Here is a 14,454-nt window from a genome sequence, read left to right as displayed (position 1 = left end):
GGATGGCTAATGGCATAAAAATTCAGCACTGGGGGCTTGGCAGACAGGATAGTTACAGAGCTTTGTTTCTTTAGGAAACCAAACCAAAGTTTGGTCCAACCAGGCAGGAATTGCCTCAGATAATAAGTGTGTTCAAAATCCTTCAGTCCAGGTTTGTTCTTGCTGGTGAAAGCACTGATTTTGTGGACCAAGCTGTAGCTCTTCTGAGGCCCAGGTTGAAGTCATGTAGGAAGGGAATGCTGAACTAGGGACATTGTACTGCCCTGAGGGCAGAGCTGACCACCCCTGTGGCAGAGGATGCTTGTAACAAGGGGAACAAACAGCCCGAGAGAAAGCAGGATTTTAAAAGGGCATGAGCTTGGTTTTCCTCTTAAGGATTAAAAAAAAAAATAATAAAAAAAGAGAGCAAGTTTATTCTTCTCTTATGAGAAGAATAATTTTAACCACTGCTAAGTGCCTGAAACAGGGGGTTGGGGGTGCATAGCCTGGTTTAGCTTATAAATGTCAAAGCACCCATTGGTAAAGGAGCTATTTGTTCATCAGCCCAGACAGAGGAAGGATGCTTGCAAAAAGCTAGCATACATCAGTGCTATGCTTATGGTTTTTTTCCCATACAGGGAAACTGACTTGATAATCAAAGGAAATATTTTGCTATCACACAAGATTTATAAGGCTGTTAGCAATGACATTTTTGCAACATAGATCAATGTCATGTCTGAAGAGAGGCTGAGACAGGCTAACAAAATAAAATGTGAGTCAACGCATAGGAAAAAACTGGGCTAAATTGAATTTTAGAGCTCCACTTTTAAGATAGCAATGCTACTAGTAAGCCTTAACAAGGGAAATAAAATCATTAAATTGCTTTTTGTTTTATGAAGTAGATTTTTTTTGTTGTTTTCTTAGGAGCTATTACATTTCAGTCTGTTATGCACAATTTAGTCAGACCATCTAAGTCTTACTCAGAGTTTAAAGCCCCAAAGATTACATTCTGCTATTCTGAGAAGGAGGGGGAGCTTAGTAAGTAGAAATACCTAGAGAGCTTTTTAAATTTAAAGATAAATTATTTTTCCAATGGAAGTTTTAATATTTCCCATGAGCTACACTGGAAGCTGAATTTTTTAACAGTTGCTGGATTTGAAATAACTTGGAGGGGAGAATTAATGCATGTTTTTCTTTTTTTCACTTCTTTTCTCTTTTTCTCTTCTTTTCTCTTTTTTGTTTGGGTTTGTTTTTTTGGTTTTTTTTGAGAGCTGTTGCACAGAAATTCCATTGATTGTGACCCAGTAGACCTTCAGTGTGTTGTGCTCATTATGAGGTTACCCTAAGATGGTTCAGAGGAGGCAGTTGCCCTGAACTAAGACTTGACTTCACTTTACAGAACATGTGAAGTCTCAGCTTCTAAGATGTGGGTTCTCAGCACAAGGCTTGAAACACAGAACTGTTTTTCTTCCGTGCTTCTTTTGTTTCACAGTCCTGCCTGAAAACAACACTTTCCCTCTTCGGTGCTCAGAATATACCTTTAAAACCACCTCTGAAGGTGAATGATTTCTTGAATATTATGACCATTCAAAGAGTCATCAAAAATATGGGTTTATAGGCAATGGTCTGAGTCAAAATCATGGGCAGCAAATTCACTTATCATAGCTGGTTATTAATATTTATTAATTTCATTAGTGGTATGACTAAGTTGTTTATAGAACAAGCCTGTGCTTTGTCTTGGCACAATGGGACGTAGAGCATTACCCAGATTTAATTGTCTCATTTTTAATCAACAGAAAATGAGTTGTATTTGATATTAAACTGATTTCTTCACTCAAGGGCATCTCTCCCTTTTATTAGACACTGCATTCAGGTCTTTAAAAGAAAACTTAATATAATCACTCCCTCATTGTTAATGACGTTTATTAGAAATGGCAGTTTGGAATACCAGAATACATGTTCCAGAATACCAGTCCGTCTGAGGATCAGGTTCCAGATAGGGACCTCTATCATCTAGTGAAGAGAAATGTAAGAAAATGCATAGATTGTTAGCATTAGGCTTAGATTTTTTAAGTTGAGGTTAGTTGAATATGGCTGTTCGGGGCATTAGAAATGTTCCTATATGTGACAGAGCAAATACTTTTCTGTTTGGAGATGCCTAAATTTTTCTAGTGTTTAAATAGCTAATGCCTGTCTTGATACTTTTCTTGAAAAAGCTGAGTAGTTCTTATTCAGACAGGCAGTGTTTTACTCACCAGAACAGAGTAATTAGTCTGAGCTGCAATTGCATCCTTAAATTTCTGCATCTTCTCAGAATCCTGTTGGGGTAATCAGGATATATGTATTATTGAATCAACTCTAAAAGAAATAGCATCTTCCATCAACTAACCAAGAGCCAAATAGCAAGCACCCAAATGTCCTTTGCTCTTGGCTCAGCTGTAGGTACTTTGATAAATGAAAAGCCACAGAAATCAATGTCCTGATCAGCACCAGCACCTGATTGTGCAAGGGGAGAACAGGTTTCATTGGTGGTGCATTGTTTGAAGTCTAGAAAAGGTTTGCAGTTCCTTTTGTGTATTCCTTCCATGGATTTTGGGGATGTAGGTTATTACCAATAGAATCACTGTGTTCGAAGTAGGGAAAATAATTGCCTAGTGTAATTTAGTATTTTCAAAACACACAGACAGTCTTCTCCAGAATGGTTTATCTAGACAATGACAGTAATATTAATGAAAGCCATTACTGATATTTTACTAGCCAGTCAAAAAATTACTCCCATGTGTGAAAGGGCATCTAGGACTTTCCAAGGCTGCATCCACAGATGCCTCACATTTCAGATAACAAACTAGTAAATTTTAATTCCTGTCAAATGGCAGCCTTTTATATTAAGGGAATGATCTTAAGAAGTGTTGCCTTGCTGTACATCAAGTCCAACACTGCAACTCTGGGAGACCCTGAAACAGCCAGAAATGAGTGGGTCTCCAGATAAACAGGGGACCTTCAGCTCCTATGGACGATGAATGATCTTTTGAACAAAGAATTCATTTTAGAAGCAAGTCAAGGTCACCATCAGGGACCTTCAAAATACAAAGTCTGGTATTTTTTTACAAGGCTAGAGCTAGGCCTTAGTTCCCTTGTACAGATTAAATTACCAAATGCAGTCTTTAAATCTGATTAATTTACAGCTATTCAAGCAATCCCTAGTGTCAGTAGCTGCTGCTTTTACAGCATGTCAAATGCATGAAATATTTCTCCTGCTGAAGAATCAATCTGACTCAATCAATCTTTGGTGACTGTTCAAGCTATCATTTGAGGATAATTTTTTGTTTGTATCAGAAGAAAACAATGTTTTTTAATTGGATTTGAATTAATGGTTATTAACAAACTATATTTTCGGGAGTTCAAGGCTACTTACACCAGGTTGTGCATCTCTTTGTGCAGAAAAAAGAATTAACCCCTTCACATTCAGAGCAGTGCGTAGGTCTAAAGAAATCACCTTGGAATAGGGTTGTATTAAATTAATTTTGTAATGTTTCTGTGATACTGATATATATGTAGTTTTACATGGAAAGATGAAGATGTTCACATTAAAACAAAGATTTATTAATGTCTGTTGGAAAGAACAATCCCAGACTAGTATAAGTGTCCTTCTAGCTCTCGGTGGAGAAGAGGCCAGGAAAACTACCACTGGGTTGGTTTGCATTATGATTACAGGTTTTCCAGGGGAAATGAAACCATTATTCCCCCTATTCTGTATGGCCAAGGCATGCAGTAGAAAGATATGGGGGCTAAGACTGAGCTTCATCTAGACATACCTGCCATTCTGCAGCTTGCTTATGTAAAACAGGACAGTTTAGGGGGCTGGGAAAGGGGGCATGAGCTCAGATTTGGGTGGGAAAAAGGTGAGAAATGCTGAAGCTCTGGGAGAGCAGCAGGAGTCAGTAAGTGTTGGAAGAAGGCAGGAAGGAAGAGAGTTCCAAGGAGCTAGAAAGATCTGTTGAAACAACATGGTTAGGAGCACGCTGGCTCCTGCCAGCAGCACAGTCAGTGTGCCACAGCATGGGCTGGGACTATGCTGAGTGCCCAGGCGGGGAGAGGAAAGTGCACAGAAAACAGGAATTCCGATGAAATGCGATTGAGAACCATCTTGTCAGACAGGGCACTGATAGGAAATAAAAACAGCCTCTTGTTGCCTACTGTGTGGTAGTCACTATGATGTGCAATAGTATGGTCCCAGTCTGCCGTGAATTACCCACCCAACAGTGGGAGTTACTTCAGGTTTTTTGAGTTGTTTTACCATGGGACTTACTTGAGCTTTGTCAGTCAGGAGCTAAGTTCTGGGCATAAGAACCTTAAGGAAATTGAAGAAGCTGTGGATGAAGAGAGGACTTATCTGGGCAAATTTTCATAAACCTCTGGGACGTTAGATCTTGCTTTATAATTTTTCATTCATTTACACCTAATCTATAGCCCAGAAATGCTTCTAGCAATGTTATGCTAAATTCTAAAGAACAGCTATGTGGGCTGTTGCCAGTGGAATGGGCTTACTGTGAAAAATAAACTGTATTGTGGCAGCATTTAGCATCTAAACAGCCACCTGGAAATTCCCTGTACAGCAGCGCAGTGCAGTGGGTGGAAGTGGTGCAGAGACTTTGAAGGAGGCTCTCCAGGGATGGTGGGCAGGACAGTGCACAGGGCTGTTTGTGCAGCTCTGCTCCCAGCTGCACCTCTTTGCATCCCCATCTACTCTGTACAGTGCTCATGCTTCTGGCAAACAGATGGTGGTGGCCCAAAGAAAGGCAATTTTAATTTTTCTTTTTGCAGTATGGTATCAGGACAGTTTGGAGAGTTGTTTGATTAGCTTGATGAAGCTTTTCATCATCAAGGTTCAGCTCCCTTGATGATTCTATAAGACTTAGTCTACTTGGTAGAAACATCCCTTTAAAACAAAAAAGATCAGCCAGAACATATCCACATATCCAGAAATGAAAGCATGGGAATTACGTCACATATTGCAGGCTGCAGCAGTACTAACCACTGCAGGGGACCTGCCAGGAATTCCCCTGGTGTGGCAGTTTAATGATCCTGAACTTTGCATGCTCAGCCTAGATGTCTCCAGGGAACTGAATTTGGATCTTATGATAGAACACTCATAAGGCAGTACTAAATTTAAAATTAGATATTATATTTCTTATAACATCATGTCAGGTACCTCTGAATCTTTTGAATGCTTAAATAAAAGAAAGGGAATTTTTATATTTAGCTTTATGGTTGGTCTGTGCAAAAAGCAAAATCCTGTAATACTTGCTACCCTGCCCTATGCCTTTGTGTTCTCAGTTAAGAGTTAAGAAGTGAGAGACTGGGGACCATGAATGCATTATTTCCTTGGTGTTTTTGGCAAAGAGGACAGAAGGAGCCAGCCCAACCTACCGACACAGCTGCCTTGTCACCTGCCATTGCTTTGACAAAAGCCAATGCTTCCGAGGTAGCAGACCTGATATTCTCAACCCGGCCCTCGTCAAAGCGGCGCAGGGAAGCGCTTTCATAGGTTGGGACAAGCCTCCTGTGGAGCCTGAGAGGGTGAAGGAAGAAAAACAAAGAATGGTTATTTTCAGAGTCCTAAAGACTAAGAGAAATATAGGCTTGGTGCATTTTATAGTTACAGCCACACTTTTATTTCTTGCACAGTATTCATCTTAATGTTGATAGAATGCTGTAAGAAACTTTAAAAAGATGGATGCTCAGTTGTCTCTAATATGAAGAGCTGCATACAGCTGTATATGTTTTAGTTATGCATTGCCAGTAAAAAATGACTTGTTGTGTAAAAACAAGGCTAGTGAAACAAAAATTTACTGAAAGATCTCAAGGAATGTTTTATTTTCACTGCATCATAAAATAATTGTGTAATTAATCATTTACTTATGGGCTTGAAATATGTTTTATTTAAAACAAGAGAAAATGCACCAAGTGCGTGAATGAAAAGAAGAAAACCAAAAGGGGAATAGGCTGTTTTTTGTGAGCTGGAATGAAAACCCTCAGAGCAATTAGAACAGATTATAAAGATTCTTATTTAATTTGGGTCCAGGTATATAGATACTGCTCCTTGCTTCAGGAGACAGACTGTGTCTTTCAGTTGAAACAGGTGGTCTCAGAACACAACTGTTCCCTAAGGTTTTTATGGCAAACAGGGGATTTATATCATGGCTGGGATCCAGATGAAAATCTTGGGCTAGGTCATAGTTGAATTTTTATTAATGGAATATGCAAAATAGATGTTCAATAGATGTTAAAGGAGTACTTGAAATGTGTTAAGCATTTCTGGTCTTGACCGGGTAAAGACCACTCTGGGATTTAACTTGTTGTGGTAAAGAATTATTTGTGCAATAGGCTGTTCTGCAGGAAACCATGCAACCTATCTCTACCCTGGAGTTCTGGAAACGTAGAATGGAGCTTTTCACTTTGATAAGACCATGGAATTCAGGGGATCCTATCAAATCTTGGGATGCTTGTGAAGAAGGGAACAGCAGTAGTTACTGTTCTGTGTAGGAACTCCAGTCTGATGTGCTGTGCTGTAGGGGATGCTTTTCAGCCTGTGCCAGAGATGCATGTGTGGTTACTGCCATGGTTCCTCCCAAGCCACCCACCAGGCAAGGCAGTGGTGTTTCTGCCCCAGGGAGCTGGGCTCCCCACCTGCCGCTGCTCCAGACATCCCTGCCATATTCCCTCACCACCTCAGTGCCAAGCACAGGGACAGCTGGCGGGAGGGTACTGGCTGGGAATGCCATGGGTGGGACACAGGGATGGGAAGGCAGAGCAAGAAGAGGGAAAGGGAGGGAAGAAAAGAAGTACTCTCTCCCATAACTAGGTATCAGTTTCTATCTTGTCTTCCCTGCAGTCATTAGGAAAGATCACTCATTTTCATGTAGGAGGCATTTGTTTGAATGTTGAGGAAAAAATGGACCCTCTGTATAAAACCCCACTACCTTGTGTACCTTGTTGTTATCAATTGAACTAACCTTACCTGTAGAATGCCAGCTGAAGTGCTACTTGAATGTAGGCATCTGGGCTAAACTTCTGTTTCTTAATGAATTCCTTTCCATAGTGCTCAAACTTGTAGGCTATAAAGTCCAGATTTTCCACTGCCCTGGAAAACAAGCAAAAGGCAGTTACTACTGGGGTAGATGTAAAAATCTCATAGAAATGTTAAAGTTGGAAAAGAACTCTTAGATCATCAAGTCCAACCATTAACCTACCCTACCTTGTTCACCATTAAACCATATTCTGTCTCATTTCTGTTTGAAAATAAAACCCAGAGATCTTTTCCTGCCAGTACCCTCTTAGAGGTGAGCGGTCTCCTGCTCTGCAGACAGTCCTGGCCTTTGGTAACTTGTTCCTAGACAGTAAATTTTATTCATACAGATTCTACACCAGGCTTGTTTTCTGCAGCCATAACTGTAGCACTCAAGTCTGTTCATTTGAGTAGATAATCTTTTTTAAAAACAAACAAAAAACCAAACCAAAAATCCAGCAAACTTAGTGTTTCCATCCCTGAAGCCTAAGCAAGGGTCTCCTTTGTTCTTCACAAATTTCTGAGACATTTACTGGTGTGAGAATTGGGTGCATTTATGATCTGATGAAGGTGCTAAGCTCCTTGCAAGATTCAATTTAGAGGACTACTACCTTTATTTCAAAACACAAAGGAGTTATTCTACATCCTGAATGTTTTCACTCATATGTATGTTTCTAGCCTTTGAGGCTTCAAGACTTTGAGGTCTTATCTAATGCAGCCACACTGGACATGCTTACAGCTGATCATGCAGACAATGTGTTAATTCTCTAAGAAAACATCATGGGCCTGAATGTTGAGAAAAAATTCTTATTGCTGCCCCCACCCCCAAAGATCATGCAAATCTTTGACAGCCTGGAAACAGTCAGAAAAACTAGACTTTTAGGAACACTATGAATGTAAACAAAATATGTTCCTAAATTCAAATTGTTTATTCAAACCAGTTGTATTCTACTGTCCTCTATATGTACCTCTATTGCCCTGGCTTCAGATTGAGTCAGCTCAAACCCATAAGACACAAAAACAGAGGACCTGCATTGTTTGCATCCTGTGCAAATATGGGTAAGCTGTTTTTCCAGTGGTTTTAGAGTCCCTAATATTTACATGGAAGGAAACAATGGTAATGCAATTCCTGAATACAGACAAGTAGCTCCAGCCCATAAGGGTCCTATCCTGCCCGGAGATGCTAGGTGTGTGCAGTTAGGTAAGAAGAGGAGGAGCAGGAAAGTAGGAGGCCCCCAAGTAGGGAGCCCATGAATTGTACTGGGTAGTTCCCAGCTTGCAGTCACGGCTGAGAAAGATGAGGCATCTGTTCTACCTTTGGAGTTTTTCTGCTGCTGATGCCAAATGTGTCTGAATATCAGGGGAACACTTCCATCTCAGTCTCCGTGGAGCAGGAAGCTCGCTCACTGAATCAGCTCGGACTAATTTCTTGGAATTTTCTTTCCTGTTGGTATGTGAGACAGAAGTCATTAAGGTCACAGGAATAATCCATTTATTACACACTGCTCTTTTAGCAGGTGAATTACTGCTTCTCAACTGTTTAATGTGTCTCAGTGCCCCAGTGCACCTGGGGAAATTTGCCATGGCAGAGGCTTCCCAGGGTCTGGAATGGGTGTAAAATGTACAGAAGGGAACTCACATGTGCTTGAGCAGGTATTCAGCACACTGCACCATGACGATGCCATCGAAAGGGGAATGTTCGCACACGGTCCCGCAGAGTCCGTCTCTTCCTACCACAAACTAAACAAGGAGAAGGATAGATGCAACATACACAGGGAATAAGTTGTGTTCTGAGTAAGTTATCCATGATGGAAACCTGACAAAGGTGTTATTGTTCCCCTGTGGTTTTCTTATTGCTCATATTAGGAACTTCCTTGCCCTACAGATCAGTGAGTGACTTACAGATTTACTGCAGGAGACTTGCTTGTTCTGTGAAAGGTGTTGCACTGAATTCCTTTCATGCTGCTCTTTGGGACTGAATCCTGTGAGAATGTAAATGTTAGCAATTCCCAATGGAATCTGAAAATTTGATTTAGCATCTCCTTTATAGTACATAAAACCCATCAATGCAAAGACAGGCCAGGGTTCTCCTTCCACTTTTGAGGACAATAAAACATCTGTGTCTGGGAAATCCTTAGGATCCCATTTCATTATGAAGCATCCTTATTTGATAGCTTTCTCATAGCTTATTTTGAATATTTTATTTTTAGATGCTTTCTTCATTTCATTTCCCTCTTATTTATCTTTATTCTTAATTTCATTATGTACACATGGCACTGCTGGTGACAACCTGCTGCACTTCAGTTCTGTGATACACCCATGCAATTTGCAACTTCTGCATCTCATACAAAAGCAGATGTCTAGGCCAATACTGCAGCTTTCCTGTCCTTTTCCTGGGCTTTTCCCCACACTTGTTTTGAAGTGCGTTTGGCTGGACTTCCCTCACTTAGCTCTCTCTTGCACATTTGTATCACATCCTGCCTCCCTGCTTTCCCTGAGGTTTTCAGAGAGTGGGCATGATGCAAAAAGCTCACCTGGACATTTTCTGAACCCTTACTACAGAGGTGAGGAAGAATATAGAGAGCATGGCTTCCTACATAATCTGTGTTTGCATAAAAGGAAATGGGATCTTATTTCCCTAAGAATTTCTCTTCACCTTTGAACTACTTTGGCCTGAATACATCTGGACAGATTAAGCTCTCTCACACTCTATACAATTTTATTTGCTTTCTGCTGCCTTATGATAGTAGACAAAAAGAAAATGTTGTTCTCATCTGCTTGAAATATCTCAACACTTGACCCTGCAAATAACAGGTCTCTAACTCTTCTAAAGACATGTGGTTTGTTATTCAAAAGAGTCTGCTAATAATGTCATTTGCAGTGGCATTAATCAGGACTGAGTACTGAAATGTATTTGCTCTTGGGTAAGTTGGTGCAAGTGGGAGAACAGATGGGACACAGAGCAGAGAGCTCAGTTGAGCTTATGGATCAAGATATTCTGGCCTTGGTCAGGTACAGATTGTGGGATAAGCAACCATAGATATAAAAAGAAGAACTAGAGAAGTATGGCATATACAGCTCTCAATTTTTTTGAAACTATGTGGTTTTGTAAGGCTGCCAAGTAACACATACAGTAGGCTGATTGTGTAAAGAGTAGGAAATTGCTGCTTAAGGATGTAACTGCTTGGGGCTACAAAAATATAGAAACTGATCCGTGAAAACAATAAAGCACCTTCGACTTCTTTCTGCCTTGACTTCTCACATCCCTCCCTCAAAGTCCCATCTCTCAGTTGTGGCAATTATTTTAGGGGTTTCTCTTTTCATGTTGCTGTTCTTAGACACAGCAAGAGCAAAAAGCATTATGCAAGCAATGTATCAGTCAGGGTTTTTTCAATATTTCATAAGGTGTCAACATTGTTGACAGTTGGGAGATTAATACATCACTTCACTCTGGGTCTATTGCAAAGAGTGGAAATAACAGTGCAGTGCTTTAAAATACGATGATCAAAATCTGATAGGGAAAAAGGCTGGAGAAAGCAATACTTAAAGAAAGTCTCACAAGGATGCCATTAAATGAGTAAACAGTCTGTTAAGTGAGGATTTAAACACGTGCCAAATTATAAGCAGTAGCATTTCTAGGATGTCAGGAAAATGCGTAAGAAGGGGAAACAAAGAAAAATATTGTGCTTTTATTTTTTTTCATTCTGGGATACTAGGCCAGCATTTTCATTCCATTTGACTCAGTGTATAAAAACATTTTGTTTTTTTATATCCAATATCTGCCTACTCATACATCCGAGTATCTGTGTTATCTCAAGAGCAAAGGGCAGCTTTGGAATAGGTGGAGGTGTTCCTGCTTCCCCTGCTTTGCAAGGGACAGCCTTGCTCACACCAAACCTGCCCAGGCAGATGCTGGCACCACCTTCCCCTCTTTCCCCCACCTGACTCTAAGTGGTCCCCACCATCAGGCAATGTGCAAGCAATGTCACAGTGCTGAAAGGTTTTTACCTGCATAGGTTTGTCATACCAGCGATTGGCCCCATTTTTATGGTAGCCCCCTCCATGCAGCATGTGAAGGGCCATGTTTGTGTTGTTGAGTTCCACCCCACTGGGGCTGTCCAGGCACACCAGGCATATGCACCGTTCAATCATGTCTAGAGAGTCGCGGTTGGTGGAGTCTGGGGATAGAAGAGTGAAATGTTCACATCCTCTTACCTCTGAGTACAACACTGACTGGGGAACCCTCTGCCTTGGAGAGCACTGAAGATCTGACCCTGACTCTGCAATGAGCTGGTGTCTGCAGAGCTTCTCTCAGCAGCAGATCATCTCAGTGCTAGGGAACATTGCACCAAGGCATTAATTCCTGCGTTAACTTTTGTGACTCTGTGTATCTCTCACATGATTCAATAATAACCACTTTCTTTTTCTGCCTTTCATTTCCTTGAAGTAATTATATTACAAAATAGATCTATTTTACTCTTAAAGCCAGCATTGCTTACTTATTTTATAAATAACAGTGACAGAGGACAGGTGGAAAATAGAAAATTTCAGAGCTCACGCTAGTGCTGCAGTATTCTGCTCTGGAACAGCAGAGCTGAGAGTGTTTTTGTGTTGTCCCCTATGAAAGCCCTTTTCAGAACAAGGAACAGCAGGGTCTATGTTGTTTTTGTCTTATTGTATTAAAACCCTCTTGTCTGTCCTGTCTCTGATCATTAGCTTATATTGCCTACATCACGTGAGGAAACATCTGTGGATGAGGTTTTGAGGTTTAGTTTTTGAATGTGGTTTTGCCAAAATCATGGGTTGCCATGTTACACTGCTCTTCTGTCACTACTGTACTGCTGAATAAAATGGGCTTTTCTGGAACTCTTTCTCTTTCTTTTCCCTATCCTGACACTCTTATATGGTTGGACTGCTGGGCATATTTTTACTTTGTCCTCAGTGCTTCCCTCCTTATTTATGGTATATTTATATGTTTCTCAGTTTCTTTGTCTAACTCAGAAATATTACAAAGGCTCAGGGTTTGTTTTCATCTGAAGAAGTTTGAAGCATAGGACATATTTAATTGTGACCACTTCTTACAGTTCCTCATTGAAAGATAGAAGTGTGCAACCTATAACAAGAACTTGTTTCATTTAGAAACATATAAAATAATTAATTGCTGTTATATGGTTGTTAATAAGATCAAAGGAGAAAGGGCTTTCAAGCATCAACACAAAATTCCTTTTGCTCTTAACAGATCAGCTTTCATCCTCTGGCTTTGCTAGATTTTAGTGTAAATGTAAACTTGTTTCAGGATGTTCTCAACAAAAGATATCAATTCAGATTGATCAAAACTTCTTTCAAGTCTAGGCTAAGTTCAACAAATACATGCTCAATTCAGAAAACTATTTTAGCTGAAAGAATGGAAAAATATTTAAAATTAAACAATTCTGATTTGCATTTGAAATATGGGGCCATTTCAATATGTGCATGTTTTCAAGGTTTACAAGTATGTAAAGGGGCTGATTGTCTGAAAGAGCAGCATTTTTCATTGTAAGAAATAATGCACCTTTCCAGAAGGAGTAACATAGGTTAGTCAAGAGCTAGAAAAAACCCAGACACTTGTTACCATCCAGGTTCATTCTTCAGATGCTGAAAAAGAAACCAAATTTGCAAGAAATTAAAAATGTGTCAAGAGAAGAAGAGGCAAGTGGTAGCAGTGGCTGAGAAGGAAGAGGGGGAGCTGTGGCCTTGTGCAGGCTATGGTAAGGTCCTGCCTATTGCTGTTTGGTGGCTCCTGCAAGGCAGCATTAGCAGCTGGGGCCCAAGGGACAGAGATGGGCAGTCTGACTTCTTGCAGGCTCCCTGGGGACCTCGTGGAGTGCAGAGTGTGCTGTGTCCCCTTGCCAACAGAAGAGTCCTAGGGAAAGCAGCTGGAGCATCTGCCAGCTCCTACAAAGGCTTGAGCCAAGAGATTGTTTGATGGGGCGTGCAGAGAGGTTGCTGCCCTGCAAAATGTAAACACCAGTGTCCCTTGGGAGTATCTTCAAAAGCATTCAGAATCTTTAGAAGAGAGAAGACACATCCCTGTCTGCTTGGCTGTAAAGCTTTCCTAGTATCTCACACTTGCAGGGCTGACTGTAGTTGTGGTATTTTTTTCATTGATGATCTGGGTGCATCAGTACAAAGGCTGAAAAGACCCTTGTGAATGGAACTTGCCTGGTATATGTGAACTGCCGGTGCTTGCAGACAGGCATCTTTGAGGAAAAACAGCCTGGCTAGTGATTTACAAACTGCTCACAGCTTGCTCAGCATTCTGCTTTCTGCTGTTTGATAGGTATATATATTTCATTGTGGCTGCTACCACGCATCTTTGACAGATATGAAGCCCTTAGTCTGACATATGGCTTCAGGGTATCTGGAGTCTAGGTATTAGAGTGAATAAAATTAAGCTGTGCCAGAAACAGAGAAGCAGGGGAAAGATGCCTTTACAGAAGGAAACAGACATATCCAGAGGGCTGATCAAACACTGAAAAATTATCATGTGAAGCAGGCAATACATTAGAAGTCATGGACCATGACTTGGGATTGAAAATATATAAAGGAAGAGCTAAAACAAAAGAGAGTACAACCAAGCCTAAAGCCTGCAAGACTTTTCTTCCTTTCTAATGCACAGTTGCATTGAATTGGCCAGCCAACTGTTGGTTGGTTAGATTTTTTAAAATTTATTCTTAGAAAGAAAAATATGAGAAGGCAGTTTTGAATCAAATTCAGATGGAGTATGCATGGGACTGTCGCCAGTCACTTCATACAGAATTCACTTCCTATACTTAGGAAGAGCAAGCTAGTTCTGCAGCCTGAAGGCAGTTACAATGCTGAGTGTGCTTATAAATCAGTGATGGCTGGGTTTATTACAATATCTTGGACATTTTCTCACCTAGAAGACCTGTGCTCTACTTGCAGGTCTGTGCAGGCCCATGGATATAACTCCTTCATAGCCTCTGCAAAGCACTGCACAGGTTTTCTGTCCCAAAGCATTCTCTCTTGCCCTGCCCAGCACAGACCAGCTGTGGAGTGACCCTTTCACCCACATTGCTTCCCAGATTCTCTTATTTATTGTTGCAGGAACATTTCACCATCACAGATTAGAAAGAAAAGGGCTGTTAATGATCACACATCCATGTGTAACAGCAATGCATTCACTTATATAGAAGGGCTGAGCTAACCTGAATGGTCTGGGAGGGGATTCCTGCTTAGATTAGAGAAGGCTCACATCATGGTGCTAGGAGGGTTACTGGTGCAGAATCTGGTTTTTCAGCTGCATCGCTGAGTTGTTTGCCTTCTGATTAAAACTTATATTTTGGGAAATGCCAGGCAATCTAAAAACACTACGGAGAAGGTTTTGCTAGTTTTTGTTGATTTTT

At 40.7% G+C, this 14,454-nt stretch overlaps 1 protein-coding gene across 1 annotated transcript in view; it reads right to left on the bottom strand.

The window, feature by feature from the left end:
• CHAT (choline O-acetyltransferase) overlaps positions 1-14,454 on the bottom strand; it is a 38,299-nt gene that overhangs the window by 6,636 nt on the left and 17,209 nt on the right. The window contains exons 8-13 of the mRNA XM_036385707.2: positions 11,057-11,226; positions 8,688-8,788; positions 8,364-8,492; positions 7,001-7,123; positions 5,410-5,551; positions 2,235-2,297 (exon numbers count right to left, since the gene is read on the bottom strand). Coding sequence (XP_036241600.1) covers positions 2,235-2,297; positions 5,410-5,551; positions 7,001-7,123; positions 8,364-8,492; positions 8,688-8,788; positions 11,057-11,226 — 728 coding nt within the window. The remainder of the gene's footprint in view (positions 1-2,234; positions 2,298-5,409; positions 5,552-7,000; positions 7,124-8,363; positions 8,493-8,687; positions 8,789-11,056; positions 11,227-14,454) is intronic.

Source organism: Molothrus ater, chromosome 8 (assembly GCF_012460135.2).
Source record: "Molothrus ater isolate BHLD 08-10-18 breed brown headed cowbird chromosome 8, BPBGC_Mater_1.1, whole genome shotgun sequence".
In the NCBI taxonomy this organism is placed as follows: Eukaryota; Metazoa; Chordata; class Aves; order Passeriformes; family Icteridae; genus Molothrus; species Molothrus ater.
The sequence above is the reverse complement of the archived record's forward strand: the minus strand, read 5'-3'. Positions and strand labels throughout refer to the sequence as shown.